General features: G+C 45.1%; 1 protein-coding gene across 1 annotated transcript in view; it reads right to left on the minus strand.

Moving 5' to 3' along the window:
* The window catches only part of ACACA (acetyl-CoA carboxylase alpha), a 96,900-nt gene that overhangs the window by 70,191 nt on the left and 8,325 nt on the right, over positions 1–18,384 (minus strand). The window contains exons 4-20 of the mRNA XM_065732089.1: positions 13,238–13,370; positions 12,542–12,680; positions 12,341–12,450; positions 11,799–11,880; positions 11,032–11,130; positions 10,347–10,453; positions 9,833–9,943; positions 9,301–9,510; positions 8,601–8,771; positions 6,841–7,002; positions 6,121–6,284; positions 5,177–5,327; positions 4,545–4,648; positions 4,197–4,278; positions 3,136–3,281; positions 2,105–2,255; positions 694–828 (exon numbers count right to left, since the gene is read on the minus strand). Of these exons, the coding sequence (XP_065588161.1) occupies positions 694–828; positions 2,105–2,255; positions 3,136–3,281; positions 4,197–4,278; positions 4,545–4,648; positions 5,177–5,327; positions 6,121–6,284; positions 6,841–7,002; positions 8,601–8,771; positions 9,301–9,510; positions 9,833–9,943; positions 10,347–10,453; positions 11,032–11,130; positions 11,799–11,880; positions 12,341–12,450; positions 12,542–12,680; positions 13,238–13,370 (2,257 nt within the window). The remainder of the gene's footprint in view (positions 1–693; positions 829–2,104; positions 2,256–3,135; positions 3,282–4,196; positions 4,279–4,544; positions 4,649–5,176; positions 5,328–6,120; positions 6,285–6,840; positions 7,003–8,600; positions 8,772–9,300; positions 9,511–9,832; positions 9,944–10,346; positions 10,454–11,031; positions 11,131–11,798; positions 11,881–12,340; positions 12,451–12,541; positions 12,681–13,237; positions 13,371–18,384) is intronic.

Genomic DNA, 18,384 nt, shown 5'->3' on the forward strand with positions numbered 1-18,384 from the left:
TGGAAGAATTCCCAAAGTGGAAAACGCTCTTGGTGAGAGAGACAGAAGTTATGAGCTCGATCTGCAACCATTCCAGGCTCTGTTCACCCACAAAAAAAGCTTCCAGCCTCTCTCCGAAATACCTTCCAGTTGATTTATATCCAGGATGCCCAAAATCTCAACAGAAAGCAGAGGAAAAGCCAACAGTTTGATGTTGACAATTATTTTCCACTCCCTGCCTGGCAACTTCTTAGTTTTCTACTAGCTATTGCTAAAGGAACATAAATTTTCCACTGCTACCAGCTACGTCCCAGGCTACAAGGCCTAAAGAAATACAACCTTCACCTTAAAAAAGGTCCAGATTTGCTACAATTGCTCTTGCAGGGCCTGACACTCTTGGAGTTGGGATATCTATTCCTGCCCTCCAAAAGAACATCAAAAAGAAGAATCCATGATAAAAAGAAGTAAAATAAGCATGCAGACAAATAAAGCAGGTAGAAAGATCCATGCACCCACAGGAGCTTCAAGGTAAGAAGAGAACAAGGATGGTACAAAAGCTTTGTCTCCATGAGACAAGCAAAGAGTGTGGTGACAACTCCAGTACAATGTACAAATCTAAATCTGGTTCAGCCCACTGGACCACCACGTAGCACTCTTAGCATCACTCTCCTATTAGAAACACCACAAAAATCTGTGCTCCCTGCAACTTCTCACCTGCTGAACCCTGCTGGGATCATCCAGCTGGAGTTTGGCAATCACACAGCCTGGATCCAACACTGCCCCGGGGCGTTTGACATAATGGATGCAGCCAGATTCTCCTGCTGTTAGTGTCATCACCATTTTCATCACCTGTAGCAAGGAAAACAGGTTACACACTCAGCTTCAATATTCCAGAAGTGGTTCCAGTTTTGTGAGCTAGCAGCCAATAGACTATCACAGACAAACTAACTTGCATGAGCACCTTTTGCATTCAGGCTTTCTCAAAGGTCTAAAAGTACACACACTGTGAATGAAATTCCAGGAACTTAAGGAAATAGTAGAACAAATTAGTAGGCCACAAATCAGTGCAGCAGGAAGCTGCTTGGACCAGCAGGTGCTTAAGAAGGTACCACATTCAACAGATGGAACAAAACAGATAACAGTTTATTATTGCAGCTGCTGCATTCCAATTGTCTGAAATTCAGGAGCCTCTCTCTGAAACTACAGCAAGACACTTGCTCTTAGCAGAGGGAATTGGGATTACCTTCTAGAGGTCACAGAGCTCTCACAAAAAGAGATGCTCCCATGGTTTAACCACAGAAGCTCTTGCTTTTGGAGAAGTGTTAGGTTTAGGGAAAGGCACTGCTGTAGCATATACCACAACTGGGAAAACAGGAACTGAGTAGGTGGCACCTCTTTAGCCATGGCTCTGTTGCAGCATAAAAGCATTTACATGAAAGTATCCAGATCTCTGGTTTGATATCCTTCTCCTACACAATCTTCCCAACTAGTTTAATTGTTCCTCTGCCAACACACCCTCCCCTCCCTCATATCTGTTTAGAGCTGTGCAATCCTACTCGACCTCTCACGCTTTCCTCACTATGGTGCAGCAATTGTTCTTCATCCTCCTCCTCTCTAAGCATTAAGTAACTTCCAAGGGAGTAGGTAAGATGCTTATTTTCAGCTTAATTTGTCTGATGAATCTGATAAATAATCAGGTAATCAGAGAAGTCTTAACTTGTTACATAATTCTAGCACATACCCCTTCTTCTGAGACTCTTTAAGAGCAAAGTAGTGGTCTACAAAAGGAAAGCCTTCTTTGCTGCAGTTAGAAGACACAATACACGTAGACTACACTCTGCTTTGGTACCATGGCAAGATAGTAACTGTGGTCTCACTGCTGAGAAATTTTGCTTATCACTTAGTGAAGTCATTGATGCTCAGATTTCAGCTGTTAAAAATTTCTTCCTCACCATTCTGTTTGCTGATTGCTGAATTAGTTCAAGTTAAAGCACAGATAAAATTTAGAACAGAAATACTACGAATTATTGCTCATTCTCATTTCCCCATTCAAGAATATTTAGCTTTTTTTTCCTTGCCAGCTTCTGCCTGGACAGCTTCAGCAACAGTTCTTTGAAACTTTTACCTCTATTTCTGCAAAGCATTGGCCTGCAAACACATGTCCCCCATCCTCCACCACATACTGGATAAGCTTCCCAGCCGAAGGTGAGCGCAGAATGGAGGGATCGTTTTCCTTCTCAAACACACAGGTCTTGTTACCTATAGTGATGCGATACCTAGGAAATAACAGGCAGAACAGAATCATGGAATCATTCAGGTTGTAAAGACCTTCAAGATGATCAAGTCCAACCACCCACCCCATGCTACAAGTCCACTGCTCAGCCATGTCCCTACACCCCAGGTCCACATCTCCTAAATACCCCCAAGGAGCAGGATGCCACCACTTCCCTGGGCAGCCTGTTTCAATGCCTAACTACCCCTCCTGCAAATAAATTCTTTCTGATATCCAATCTAAACCTCGCCTGGCACAACTTAACATGTGAGTCAACAGCCTCATCACTTCTCACCTGAGTAAGGAGACCGACACCCACCTCACTGCAACTCCTTCCAGGTAGTTGCAGAGATCTGAGTGTGCATGTGAACACAAGTTCACCATTCGTGTACTGCAGTTGGCTTACAGTATCACTGTGTTCTGACAGCACATTTAAAAAACCCTCTCAAAGCATACCAATGCCATTCTAGTATCCTTTGGAAAAGTTAATCCAATTTTCAAGCATCTGAGCCAAGAAATACTTTAACATCCCAAATCACGAAGCTCTGGGAGATGGGAATCTGAGCCCTCATTCACCTAAGCAAACTGCAAATCAGTTCAGCTGACTGGTCATGGTACTAGGTCTCTCACAGGTGACCACATGTAAGCCAAAAGGGGAGGAAACTCTCCATTGATACACATATAGAGGAAAGGTCTGGATGTATCCCAGACACACATTTCAGAAGAAGGCAACTTCTCCCTTAAAACTCAATAATAATACACCCAGGAACCCTTCCTAGGAGAAAGTTCCATTTCCAGCTGATCATCAGGAAACATAAGGTTAAAAGTACACCTAATCTTGACTGGCACGAAGATGTTATACAACAACCTTTACAAGTTGTTACCTGTCCACTTCTTCTTTCATGTAGGTAGTATAGCTGCTACCATCATAAGATAGGAGCAGCCCTCCATCACTCAGTCGGTGCACATCAACTTCCACACAAGAGCTGTTCATGATGACCACGTAGGAATTGGGAGACTGTCGGGTCACCTGCAGACCCACAAGAACAGGAGGCAGCACATGAGAGAGTGCCACAACAGATTTCCAAGCACTGCAACAGTGGTCATTAAAGAAGTGGAACAGAGACGTTTGTTCTCATCTTAGATGGAAAAGAAGTGTGAAAAGAACTTGAGATCTCAAAGCTAGCACTTAGCAGACAAGAAATGCTGCTGATATTTGAAGCTGGTAAATCACCAAGAGCACAGTGTAACATTCACTGCCTCTCTGCTTCCCACTGAAGGGGTGCCAAAATAAAACTACAGAATCTGGTTTGCTGGGGGGCAGAACGCTTAGAGCTGCAAACGATGACATACGATCATGTCATTAAAAACTTCACCATATCACGTTCTCCTAAGGAAGCTAATTACGACTGCACAGACAACTTGAAGTCTAACATTTCTTTATTTTTGTATGCTTGCTTTTGCAATCTTTGAACAGTATTTCTAAAGCGAATTTCTTTGTTTTGTTTTTTTTTGTCTTTTTGCTCACAGCAAAGGAAAAACAATGCTGCAGAGAAAACTTGCTACAAATTCTATCACGCTGATGAAACTGGAGATCAACACCCAACACTGTGTATCCACACATTCAGAAACATCAACTGGAAGTTTAAGACAACCAAAAGGCAGTGAGCTTTGTACAAAATTCTGGCCTAATATCCTTCAGGCACATGCAGAGGAGCTCCTGACCCTGAAAAATTAAGATGTTCACAGACACGCACAGAGATACTTCAGTAAAAAAATGTGACAAGTTATCACCTTCACCATGATTTCTTAACCCCATTAAAGCAGAGCAAATATGTTTTGCACAGATTTAATTCCAACAATTACAAAGACTAGGCCAGAGCAGCACACAGACGTTTCCAGCTAACAGTGGCACGAGGAGAGTTTCCTATGCTGCACAACATACCTTCAACACATACTTCCGTCCTTCATAAATTAGTTCCACATCCACAGTGTTTAGCAAAGTATGAGCAGGCAGGACCTGGCCCCTTGAAAGAGAAGTACAAAGCAAAATTTGCCTTCCAGAAACCACCAAATAACTGCCAGGGATCCAAGAGATTCAAGAAAGCATTCAGTAATTTAAAAAAACACTAGCAAGAGACAGAGCAGGCCAGTTTTCTTAGGCCAGTGGATAAACAGCTTCTTGGGACCAGAGAACAGTCAACAAGTAACAAGCTCCGTGCACTTCTGGATTGAACTGGATTTGAACAAAGCTTCAAGTAAAAAGCAATTACTATCTACCAAACAATTTCACCTTTCTAGAGAGTGCAGGAAGTTGGAGACGCTGTTTCGAAAGCTCACGTCGGCCACATGGAGAGCTCCACATACCACTCCTAGCATGGTATCAGGCCTTTCCGCCTAGAAAGAAGGGGTACACCATAGAGTTACATCTCTTCTAGCACCACTCTGTTCTAGACATCACTCAAAGAACCAACAGTTTCAGCTCTATTTCTGGTTTAAGGCCAACCTGCATCTAAAATTAAGTTGGTGTAGCATCTATGTAAATATTATACAGAAGTGTATAAAGAAAGCCACTTGATCTTTGTTCTTTCTGAACCAAACCTTGAGACTCCATCTACTTAAGCCTTTCTATTACCACCTGTCCAAAGCTGCACAGTAAAATACTAGCCTTAATTCTCATGCACACTAAGATGCCTTTATGGCCAGCTTTACGACTGCGTTTCCCTGACAGGATGGTGACCTGGAATTTTGATACAAATCAGAATCAAGCCCAATAAAAAAATCTTTGTGGTAAGTGGAAATTAAGTACCACTAAATACTCATCTTCCTGTAATCAGAACATATCAAGCTTTCCTACTCTCTCTTTCCACCCCACCCATCCCTCTCCCTCTCTCCAAACCAGTCCTGTAAAGCAAACAGCTGCACCTGCACTTTCTCAGCAATAAGCCGATCCAGCCAGCCTGTGTCGATGCGGTTCTGCTGGAAGCTTTCTGTTTCCAACAGTTTTATCAAGTATTCAACAGTGGTTCGGAAATCCCCTCGGATGGACAGCTCCTTCAAAGCAACCACCATGTTTCTGAAAGAGAAAAGAAAACCTATTAGCTATCCCATATTAACAGTAATGTGCAACCCAGTAACTCTAGACCGTTCCCCCAGTGAGTGGCCTGGAAAAAACAGTCTGAAGGTAATAGCAGAACATGTGCACTCGAGCAAGATCCTACATGGTATGCTTGGGGATGAAAGAATATTGATTTTTTTCAGTCTGCTGTCTAAGTGAACCAGAGGAACTCAGCCAGCATCAGCTATGAGATCAGGAGTTTCCATTGTTATCAACATCTAAGCACCTACCACATGTGAAAAGCACACGTAACAGTAACAGACACTGTCACCATCCCACCCAGAATGGAACAGAGGAAACACTCTGGATGAAAAATGGCATGGATGACAGGTCAGACAGTCCTGCCTTATGATAAGCCTTTTATGTTCCACATCACATAAGAACACTCAGTTATTTATAGGGCATTGGCACAGCCAAGTTATCAATGCTGCTCCTGTTAAAAGCCTTCCACCTGAATGCTTTCAAAGAAGGACTTCAGCACAATGGTATCTTACCCCAGCAGCAGGCATAGAAAGCAGGAATGAAGCAGAAAGGAAATAAACTAAAGAAAAGTAATCAAAAAGTGAGAAATAGAGGTGCCATGCAGTGGAATTGCAAAGTAAGACAGGGTGAGGAGCCTGACTACGATGTGGAAAGTGAGAAGGAAACTTCTCCCAAAAACACAACTGAAGAGTCTAGTTTGTGGCACTGTGAAATAAAGGCAAACAGAACAAGTAATCTCCACGGTGCCAACACTTTTATGACTACTTACGAGATGGCTTCTTCACGATTCTCTCCCCAGGAGAAGCAGTGACCAAACTGAGAGTCAGCAAATTCATGAAGCCCTCCTGCAGCAGCAACACTGAAATAGCCCCAGACATTCTTATTGCTGCGGAAATTCAGTTCCTGGACTGTACCAGAACTGGGCTTAAATCCCTGTAAAAACAGACAGACATTGCTATACATCCTAAAGAAAAAGTAAATAAACCAGAATTAGGGGAATAATCAGGATTGTAAAGAGCACCATTTTGCTCTGTAACATGATACATACACAGCTAAGCTGAGCCTGCTCACTGCCAAAGCAACAGCATAGGTCTCTAGAACAGAGAAACACAGAAACTGCTGCATCTCCGAAATTATAGGAAACCAAAGACCTTAGCTTTTGTGAGGTCAGTAACACCTTGGCAGCTAATAATGACACTGTGCCTGGGGGACAACTGTTACAATAAGAAGGATTTATAATCCTAAGGCACAGATTAAATCTGTTATATTCCGGGAAGTTGAGGAGATGAAGGTGAAGATACTGTACAGGGCACCTGTGTCAGTCCACATTCTTCTGGTGTCTAACCACAGTCTACAGAACCATCAGCTAAGCAAGATAAGGGAAGAATCTTTTAAAGGTGCTGCCAAACCTTCCAGGAACAGCAGCAGCGATTGAACTTGCTGAGGTTATCATAGCACGATAAGGAACTACAGAATTTAAAACACTCACCTCGTCGGGATTCTCACTGGTGATACGTGCAGCAATAACATGGCCACGTGGACAGGGGACGTGGGCTGAATTCTCAAAATCAATAGATCCATCACCCCATGGGGAAACACCGTACATCACTCGGATATCCTTGATCCGGTGCAGTGGAATTCCCATGGCAATCTAAGGAGGAAAAATAGAATTAGCCACTAATGAGCAAGTTGCTATTCTCACAGAGAGGATCTTCTCCTTAAGGAATTAATTCCACCAATTTTCTGCAGAAGCTAATGCTGCAGCTCTCATACAACAAACACATAATCTTATTTCCCTCAGTGAGCCTTCTCTGTTGACATGTCCTGTTAACGTTTTCATTTCTCAGGACAGCTGAACTCGGTGTAACATCCACCTTATGACTTTCAACAGATATTTTCCATTGATTAAAAGACTTCAAAGAAGATTGGTCGCTGCCAGGTCAGCCAAGAATGGGGATGAACTAACCCTGATGAACATATACTGAGGTGCCAGATGGCCCCTAACCAGTTCTATGGGACCTCTGAGGAATTCTCTAACTATAAAATGCAGTGAGAGTAACCTACAGGCTGCTGACTGGAGCCTTGAGGACTTCTCTAACTATAAAATGCAGTGAAAGTAACCTACAGGCTGCTGACTGGAGCCTTGAGGACTAAAGTCCCAGTTGTTCTGGTCAACAACAAAATAAACTACTCGTTCATATAAGCCACAAATGTCACTCACTGTGATGATTTCACCTTGAAAAAGCAATAAATCAAGACAAATTCTTGGTTGCTTTGCCACATCCATTCCAGTGCCTAATTATTAGGCACAAATCCTATTTTGTAGAAAGACTTGAAGAGCAGGGACCTCAGCCAAGAAGAGGAAGCATCTGCTATTAGTGAGGGACTTGGAGAGGTGGAAACAATTTCCCTGGAAGTCAAGAACTGCTAATCAAAATTAAAAAGACCAAAGTCACTTTCCTGAACTTCAAACAACTGCTGAACTTGCTGAAAGATGAAAAATCCAATTGTCTGTTCTTTTTTCACTTCCTTTGTCATTAGAAACTCTGGGAATACTGTTATCTCTCGGAGGCAGTGGACTGGGCAACGCACTGCTCCGAACTGGCACAGCACTTGATTGCTCTGCTAGCCTCAGAAGCCAATTCATTTGACAAAATAATTTTAGGGCTTGAAGTTGAATTACTCATGTCTAAAGCCTGTTAAGATAGGGTTTTTACACTCAACCTTACTTAAATCAGTTTTCCTACCTTTATGCTTTATTTTATCTGAAGGTCTTTCTGTAAGACTTTCAGAAGGGACTATAAAATTTCTTCTCTTCGCTTTCCAAATCAGAACAGAAGGGGAAGAATATTTTGGAACGCAGAAGCTTTGCTCCAGCCACAGAAGATAAATCCCAAGCTGAGAAAGTAACAAAACTGGTCTATTAATTGGGTGTTTTTGTTGGGCAAGAGAAGTGGGGGAGTCAAACATCACCTATCTGTGTGCGAGGACACAGGCCGTGTTTGGTAGTGCTAATAGCTGCCTTGCACTCTTTCTTCTCTAAGTATTAAGATCTAGTCATGTGCTTAATGTTAGTATGTGATCCAGTTTTAACACAGAAACCTGGCAGTGGCTCAGCAAGAGTCCAGCCAACCTAATTTCACTAGGGCTTCAGCAGAACAGGTTTTTCACGCTCAGCTTTCTTCACCATACCACAGTTGGAGTACTTCTGACAGGCTCCAGAAGCGCGGGAATCGGGTCCTGACTCACCTGGAGCTGTGCTGCAGGAAGATTAACATCAGCTACCATCTCAGTGCAGGGGTGCTCCACTTGCAGACGGGGATTCAACTCCAGAAAGTAGAAGCTGCCATCCTGGCTGTACAGGTATTCCACAGTGCCTGCACTCACGTACCCCACCATTTTTGCAAGCTTCACTGCACACTAGGGTACAGGAAAGAAGAGTGTTTGCTTTCCATCCCCAACACTCAATCATCTATGCCCTACTCATCCACCCTACCCACTTCAGATTGTTTTTGGTGGCATTCTGAAGCATCCAACATCTTCTAAAAGGCCCAAAAGCTGCTCAAAGAAAAGCACACGGCACCGGGGTTTTGGTTCCCAGGTTATTTCGTTTACACTGTTTACAGAAAGCAGAGCTTGAAGTGAATATTTTTAATAGCCAGCATTAGAAAATTCATAAAACCCCAGCTGCTTGATTTAGTGTGACATTACACATTTAAAACACACCTCTCTCATTTCTGAGGTGGGAGCATTCTTCAGTGGAGCAAAGCAGTGGCAGACTCAGTTCTGGAAATGTCAGGGGTTGCACACACAAAGCAGTTTACAACACATTACCTTATGTTGCTCTTTTACAAGACTGAACAATGCAAAATTATTCACCAAAAAAAAAAAATCCTGGCTCTTCCTGGAGTCTCACATAAACAAAGAGAACTTACAGAGCTACTCTCACCTGTTCCATGTGCTCGAACACCACCGACGTTGCAATGGAAGCAGGTGCTTCTTCAATAATCTTCTGGTGCCTGCGTTGCACGGAGCAATCCCGGCCAAAGAGAGAGATGGCATTGCCATACTGATCTGCCAGGATCTGCACCTCCAGGTGGCGGGACTGTTTGGCTAGTCTCATTACAAAGATTGGAGAGCCTGGGACTTCAGCTTGAACCTATAGCAGAGACACCATACAAATGGGCAGGTCAGTTTTAGTAAACAACTATCTTAATCACAATCTTCCCCAGTTCATTTTTTTTTTGAGCAACAGACATTCTGAGTATTTACCAAGGCCTCTTATGACTAAAAACAACATGTGCTCACTTGTATTTAATTACAGCACTGGTTAAATCATCTCAGCTTTCCTAAATAATCCATAAGCTAAAGATGGCTCACAACAGTGCCCCTAAGTTCCTCAACATTTCAATACGGCGCTCTCAGAATCACCCAACCTCAGTATCTACATCAAGACAGCATAAATCAATGGAAAAAGTTACCTGTCTAAATAGGTTGGGGAAGTCATCTGCATTATTAACTTTCCTAATTCCTTTCCCTCCTCCTCCTTCAGAGGCTTTGATCATGACAGGGTAGCCAACCTCCTCAGCAGCCTGAGCAAGAAGGGAAAAACACAGGTAAGAAAAACAAGTTAGCAAAAAACATCTTTATGATTTGTGTCCAAGTCCCCATATCCCTTGACTCTGTTTAGCAAACTCAACATTAACAAAATAGAAACCAAATATGCTAGTTCAGGAGGATTTCTTTAGTTGAAAAATGAGGGAACATTTGCTGCCGTGGCAGCGATCTTGTTTCTCTTTCCTAATCCCACTAACTCTGCAGGCTGGGCTCAAAGATTTCGTGAAAGACTGCTTTCAAATTTCCAAGACTCGGTTCCATGAGACAGACAGACCAGACCTACTCCGTTCTCCCCATCAGAAATTAATTAAACCTCCAGGCAACCTCCAGGTATGCACGCAGCAGACTCCAAGCAGCTCTGAACCACCAGCCACCTACCCGCAGGCCATCGTCTGCATCTTTCACATAGCCTTTCTCATACAGCTCCTGAGGAACGTTCAGGATACGCTTCTGAAGATCATTCTCCTGCCAATCTACTCGAAGACCTGAAACATAAGCACGACCTTCCAGCTCACTCTGCTGCAAGGCTCAGTGAGAATTCACACATCTGATGAAAGAAAGGGCTGTAACAGTTAGAGGAACCAGTCTGGAAGCATTTACAAAAGAGAGGATGCTGAACACAAACAATTATTACTGTTTTCAGGGGCACAAAGATTCTTCTTTGGGAAACAAACAGTTACACCCTTCACTTACCCTGTGCAATTCTGAGAAACAGGCAGGTATTTACCATCTTTGAAAGTATACAAAGCTTCCACAGAAGCAGAGTATTGGCTACGTGCTCCAGAATTACAGGAGAGATGCTAGAGAAGAAAAGACTGCAGAAATACCAGATACTACAGCTGTACTGTTAGACTAACAGCATGGTAAGGAACATGTACGTTTTGCCTGACATATCCATAAATAACATGATCACTCTGTCTAAGCCTTGGATAATACACGTTTGAATCCATTAACAGATGGAACACGACAGATCTTTTTATGCATAGATACTTATTAAAGATTAGACATGTTGAAGAAAAACAGATTAGAATGATCTTTATACATCAGGAAATTTCCTTCTTACCACTGCCACTCCAAGGTAGAGTTGGGATGCCAGCAGTCTGAGCCACTATTGATGAAGCAATTTTATCTCCTAAAGCCCACATTGCTTGGCTTGGAGGACCTGAAAAGAACAAAAACAATGCATGGAAGAGGCACAAGTGGTATCAAACGCTAGGGAAATGCTTACACGTTTGATTTGGATACCATGTAAAAGGAATAAATAAAAGCTCTCGGAAAGACTGATGCAGGCCACGTCCCAACTGGGATAAATCCAAGTTGCCAAATCAAACCCAAGAGCATTAACAGTATCAGCCAGGAATCTAAAAGCAGACTGGAGTACCTCTGACCAAGAAAGAAGGCAACTGCTGCTGCAGCAATGCAACCACAGACCTATCACAATTGCTAGTTACAGAAGCCTCAGAATACTCAGCTTGCAGACACTACTGTCTGTCCACATGTTTCTCTTCAAGCTGGGCCAGCTCTCAGAGACACAGCAGGTACTGGTGACTGGCATTAGGTAGGCACATCACATGCTACTGAAATAGTAATTCTGTCCTCTGATCTTTCATGAAATGTGGCTTGTATGGGACTGCAGCACATGATTGGCAAGAATTTAAGCTGGAATTAAAATGCAGATTTAAAATTCACCTGTAAAGAACATACCATCTATCTTGCACTTGTAAGCAGTACCCCATGGCTCTCATTCAGGCTCAGGGTTTTCTCTCATTAAACCCACCCATCCTAAAATAAGACTTCATCAGACATCTGGTCAGTAGTACACATGCTCACCCATGAAAGCAATCCCATTTTTGTGGAGAAGTTCAGGTAGTTTTGGGTTCTCAGAGGCATGGCCCCAGCCAGCCCATACAGCCTGCAGAAGAACATAACACAATTCACTTTGTTATAACAAAACAGGCACATGAGCAGAAATACAAAGCATGCAGACACTCCCAAATCTTTCTCTTTCTCCACTGAACAGAAAACAGCCTCATAACATCCACAAGCCAGGCCAAGCTCCTGAAATATGCTCAGGCTTACTTTAAAGGGCCAGTGCAATGCACCTTGCAGACAAGTCCAAGAAAGCTGCAGAAGGAAGCTGCTGAAGAGGAGTTAAGTGAAGGGAAGTGAAAGGGTGAAGGAAACCTTTGTCTCCTGCAGATACTCACACTGGGAAATTGACTGCATTCTAATATTCACTGTCCCTTAGCACCAGTATAGGCTTGTCAGTTCCACTTCTTGGACCTGTATTTTCTCCCACATACAACTCATTATTTGAGGAGAAGGGATTCCTTAGCACTACCTCATGATTTGAGAACTGTGGCTCTTCTCACCTGCACTGGAATGCGTTTAGCAATATCAAGAATGAGTTCCACATTGGCATAGTTGTTGTTGTTTGGTCCTCCTGGAACTGGCACGTAGTGATCTGCCATTTTAATATACTCTGCAAACAGAACAGAGGTCACATCCAGATCACAGATCTAATCAGTGGTACTCAGTCTGAAACTTCCCAAGGTCTGTGTGCCTTCACTCACCTGCGTTTGCTTTCAGGTCCTCAGGAGTCACCATGACAACAAACCTGATGGCCCGCTCGTTGCGGAACATCTCGTAGGACCAGCGCCGGATGGACCTCATGCATTTCACTGCTGCAATCCCATTGTTGGCAATAAGGACCTAAGTATGTCAGACACAGGGATGAGACAAGCATCTAAAGAGCACAAAGCAATGAGCAATAACCAAAATAGTTATGCTCTGTGCAGATTCTCCCAACCCATTTTGTTGCTGCTCAGTTTCAATAAGGAATCAGCTCTTCCTGACCAGAAGATCTTAATGTATTATGCTTCGTTGGGATTAAAGAACAGAGGAGCACTTCAGAACTGGCATAATGACTTGCTAAAACATCATTATCGAATGGAAGACACCCTACACGTTATGAGTTTATGTATTTTGAAAGAAAATTCTCAGTGCTGCATCCAGTCTGCATTCGTCATGTCCGTAAGTCCTCCTCTATCAGCAGAGGCACTCTAGCTCATTCACATCTGTTTTCCTATCACATTGGACTAAAACATTTAAAATTGAAATAGAATGACTACAGGCAGAAACACAACCTGCAAGTTCAGGAATTTCAGTATTTTGATATCTGCACTGTACAGTGTTGAATAAAGAAGTCACAGCTCTAAAGAAGGGAACAAGAAGGCAATATGCCAGAGCCCAGAAGGTCAACCACTTACCTTTTCGATAACTCTATTCCCTCCAAAACGAGTAACAAATTCTGCTGGAGAAGCCACAGTGAAATCCCGCTGCACATCAACCTTCTTCCTGTCCCGGCCTTGCTTTACAAGGTGCAAACCAGACATGCTGGGCCTAAGAGAATTTGAGGGGGACAGAAAAAAGCGACACAGCAGTGCCGATGAACACAAATAGAACAGTGTAGTAATTTCCACCTGACTCCTCCATCATATTCCCCAAGACAAGCAGATCATTTCCTGCTTCCAGCCCATCGTGGCCTGCTTTGCAGCTTTTATAAGCGTGATCTCATTTTGCTATGAACTTCAGTTATATCTCAGCACCATCTGGGGAAATTCGAGTTCCGCTGATGTATGAGCAGGTAAAAGCATGCTCACTGCACATCACTGCCAATCACAGAACAACTGAGCTAAGCCACGCTCCATGTCACCTCTCAGTCTTCCAGAAGAGCTGACAAATGAAGTTTTCTGGCCTTGGTTGAACAATATACTAAGGCAGATTCCATAAGGAAATCCTATTTGAGAACCACAGCAAATCACGCTTCAGGCATAAACGAGTGACTCTGCCATCCCTGTGCCTGGTCACTTCAACCATTTCCCATGGATGTGCCCAGCAGCAAGGCCAGGCCCTGGGGGCTGTGTGTCCAGCCCAGACCTGGCTGGCTTTGGCGATGGTTCCCCTCAGGATCCTCAGTCCTCATCAGCTGAGGCACTGAGCAACTCCATGGGGAGATGGGATGGGGTGGTAGAGAGCAACCAGCCTGCTGGAGAGGGCAAGAAGGGCAAACTACGGCAGGGACAGGCCCAGCTGCACGCATCCTGGCCCTCTGCTGCACAGCCCTGACTCTGTCAGGATGTCCAGAATAAAAAAAGCACATTGATGGCACTTAACACAGCACTTCGGAGCTGAATTTCACCTCATCTATCTTTAGCTCACAAACGGGGTATTCCTATGGCAAAAAGTCATGGCGGTAGAGAGCTCCAAGTTATAGTCCTGTGAAGGAAGCAAATCTGGAGCTTATTTGGGAAGTGAAAACCCACCCTAAGCACTGCAAGAGAGACACGTCAGAGCAACCCCTGAAGCCAAGGATGGTAAAAAGAAAAGCTAACAGATGGGAGAGCAACAGGGCGACGTTAACACGTGCTAAGAAAGAAAAGACAAAAACGCCTGTCTCCCAGTGACACGATGGGAACTACAAGTGTCCCCACCAGGTCAGACCAAAGTACACCCAGTTCAGCAACCTGTCTCAGAGGCGACAGCTGATATCCAGACAAGGGCATGAGATCATGTTGAGCATGCAGAGGTACTTCCCAGGAATACTTTCCCTTCTTCAGGCGAGCTGCAATCCCGAGATAGGCAGTGTCACTGTACCTAACAGCGGCTGCTGTCAGTGAGAGTTCACGGGCTGTGCTGCAATAATCACAAGCCTGAAAACTTGAGGACAGAGGCCAACAGGCAAGAAAGAGAAGAAAAGCGTAGGCAAGACTGAATTTCGCCTATATTTGTCTTTAAAGAAGATCAGAATCTATAGCTTGGCAAGGAAGGAGTACAGCCCAGGAAATAACTGAGGCAGGTTTACTCAATGAAGCTTCCTGCAAGTGTTCTCAACCAAAGACCAAAATCTTGGGTCAAAATCTGTGAAAGTAGATGAATGTGGACCACGGACATGTATGGACCAACTCACCAAGCTCAAATTACTACTTAAATGGAGATACTGCTACACGGACAGTGGCAAGACAACCAGATTTTCCATCACTCAGAAAAAACTGCAAACACTTGCTTATGAACAAGTACAGTTCAGCTTACTTTGTGATGGAACACATACCAAGAACATCAAGCTTTATTCACTAGCAATCACAACCAAAGCAGGATTGATTTTCTTCCTTTTGCAGCGTAACGTGAGGGAGAAGCCGTGCAGCAATGAAGAACACTGAGCCCTAAACAAGACAGAACAAATGGGTAACAGCCATCCCTGCTAATGTCCAGGTCACACGTGCAGTGCTTTCTCAGGTAGGAGCTTCCCAAATGCTCATCCACCCTTCAGTTTGCAGAGGTTAATGCCTGTGCAGAATCTCAAACACCGATTGCCCACCTAAAATACAGCCCAGTGCCTTTCTTACAGCCTGCACACACAGACACCTCACGGTAACTCCGGACGGCTTCAGAGGGATAAAACTGACATGGAAAAATATCAGTTTGAATTTCCAGCACAGAGCACTCAACCAAGACGGGGTGCTCTGAGGAGACAATCATAGCTGGAACTCTTACCTCTGCAGCATGTGATAGATCATCTCCTGACTCTGATCTGCAGGCTCCTCCATGCTGTCTGTGAAGGAATTAACAGACTGCAACGGCTGCTATTTTGGTTTTTCCAACGCTGCAGCTCGAAACCCAGCAGGGCAGAGCCGCAGAGCCTCCCGCGCTCAGATGGTTCTCCTTGAGGCAGCAGCACTTCCCGGATTGCTTCAGTCTTCTAACCTTTGTCCCCTGCCGACTACCAGCCCTCTGTCACTCTCTCTTCCTGTGACGCAGAGCGGAGCAGCCTCCCTGCTCCGTGCTGGGAAGGCAGCTGATCAGGGACAGAGGAACCCCCAGTTACGTAAGGAGCCGTGCGCAGCTCCGAGCCCCACGAGGACTGTGCAGGGAAGGGCTGCACGGCTGGCTCCCCGAGAGCCCCCACCCCCAGCACAGCCCAGGCTGCCACAGGGGCAGCTGTCAGCCAGGGAACTCATTGAGCAAGCAGCATTTTGTGTCTGGTGTGCACAGAGGGGGGGGAGTTGACAAGGAAAGCAGGCACACAGAGCACAGCACAAGGACAGCAGCCCGAGGCTTGGACAGGGCACCCAGGATTTCAGTGTCTCACTTTGTCCACCCTTTAAAGAGAGACAGCTCACTCCAGTGCTATAGGAATGAACTCCCTGCTAAGCAAAGGTGCTGTGGTCCTGCGGGGCCCCTAAGAGCCCTGCAGAGAAAATGGATGTCTGCTCAGCACCAAGCACGTGTAGGAGCAAACTGCAGATTTGGACTGCAACTCAGCACAGCAACTGGATTACATTTTGAAATCTCACGACACTGGGGTCCGCCCTAGCACAGGGCAGTACCCAGGCAGCACAGCCCTTATTTGAGGCACACAGATCCCAAGAGTCTGAGCGAGCTATGCAATTATCCAGGAAAGAATCACTAATAAAATAAAAAATATAAAAAAGGAACAAATACCCGGAGGAAAAAGGCACGTTATGAAGACATTCAATGCTGAGCCCAGAAGAGCAAGGTGAGGCCGCTGTGGGAAACAGGGACCTAAGAATAGCCAGGCAGTGACCGCCAGCAATCGCCGCATGTCTGATAAAGCACAGGCAAACAATTCTGTGCAGATCCAATTCCTGCATCATTGTCAGCAGGAGGGCAAAGCAGGACAGCGACATGCTGTGGCAGCGAAGAAGAACATCACGGTGGAAGTAAATCCAAGCCAGGCAGCAGACAGGTGACAGTGAGGGAAAACTGCCCAACCAAACAAAAACCACAAAGCCAGGCAGGTCGAGGATTTAAGCTCCTGGCACTGATGTGCAGCACAAAAGCCACACCAATCTCTCCCACATGGATGGCTGCAGAAGAGAAGAGAAGCCTGCGGGTCAGAGGGGACTTGCAACAGCACCGTGCAGTTGTATAACACCAGCTGTGCTGCAATAAGCCATGAGCATCAGGTGGAAGACACGATAAGATGGCCCTGCTCTCCTTCCACAGGGAACAGACTGGGGCACAGCCCCTAAAGAAAGATGTGGAGCATACAAAGATGACTGTGGTTATGATGAACAGCCCAGGAAGGGAAGGGGCTGCCAGCACTGCATGGGCACAGGAAGGATGCCTGCTGACAGCCTTTAAATACAGGAAAAGAGGACAGGAAAGATACCCAGGAAGGGGAAATAATGAACTTTAACTACAACAGAGAACACACGTTAGAAAACCTTTCCAACAGCAGTGCAAATGCCAGCAGTGGGCAGAGGGCTGTCCAGGCTGCTTGTGGGAACAAGGTTTCACAACAGGTTCGTGTAGTACCTGCTCAGGACTGGCTCAGCATCCAGATGACCAGACCCTGGGGCAAAAGCACTGCCCAGCTGGCTCTTGAGATCCCTTCCAGATTGACACTTCATTAATTCTCTGAGCTCTGCAAGCTCCTGCTCCCCCAGCCCTCCTGAGAGGCTCCCTCTAACACACCAGTTCCCAGAAGGCCACCACAAAGGCATAGACTCAAGAAATATCAGACTCTGCTTGATAAAATCTCCGTTGCTTCCTCACAAGGACATGCAAAGCCCACCAGGTATGTGGTGACCTCACTGGACATATGCTGCACATAGAAAATGGTACATTCCATCTCTCTAAATAAAATCCTTGCATGATCTATCACTCCGTTAAATTCCCTCAGCTTTTGATCCCGACTTAAAAATTTACAGTTATTCAATGTAATTGGAGTTTATTTTTTGGTTTTTGTGAATGCCCACGCTCCAAAAAAGCCTACCCATAGCTCCCAGCCCTAAGAGCTCCCAGCCACAGCAGCTGCAAGGAAACAAACCCTCCAGCTACACACAGCCTCACGTTAGAGAACAGCTTCAGCTGGGTTAAAAGCATGCATTGTGCTTCTGCTGCAGCACCAACACAGACGATGGGCTGCAGCATCCCCACAGAACCACACAAGGATGTGTCACTGACACAACACTTACCATCACATGCACGAAGCCCACTCCCTGACCACAGTGCTATTCACAACCCAACTGGCAAGCAGCGTGTGAAAAGCACCCCCCTCCCTGGAGGCTCAGCCTGCAGGCAGACAAAAGGGAAGCCTGCCTGCATGCTCCTCAGCTGCCCTGCAAAAAACCACACTGATTGCAGACATACCTGACGCACATTGCAGCCAGGAGCCTGCACTGATCCCAGCACTGCAACATGCCCAGCACGACCGGTGACGCTGCAGTCTGTTCCAAGGGCTGTGATGCATGAGCTGGCTGTGTGCAAGGCTGCTGTAAGGAGACTGCAGCACAGACATACACACGCGTACACACACCCTGAGGAAACATTATTCTTTTTTTTCCCCCATATTTGGTCCGTACAGAGTGTGGAGGGAGGACAGCTCTTATCA

The sequence above is a fragment of the Cyrtonyx montezumae genome, unplaced genomic scaffold (genome assembly GCF_038088225.1).
Source record: "Cyrtonyx montezumae isolate F1298 unplaced genomic scaffold, pur_monq_1.0 scaffold_15, whole genome shotgun sequence".
NCBI lineage: Eukaryota > Metazoa > Chordata > Aves > Galliformes > Odontophoridae > Cyrtonyx > Cyrtonyx montezumae.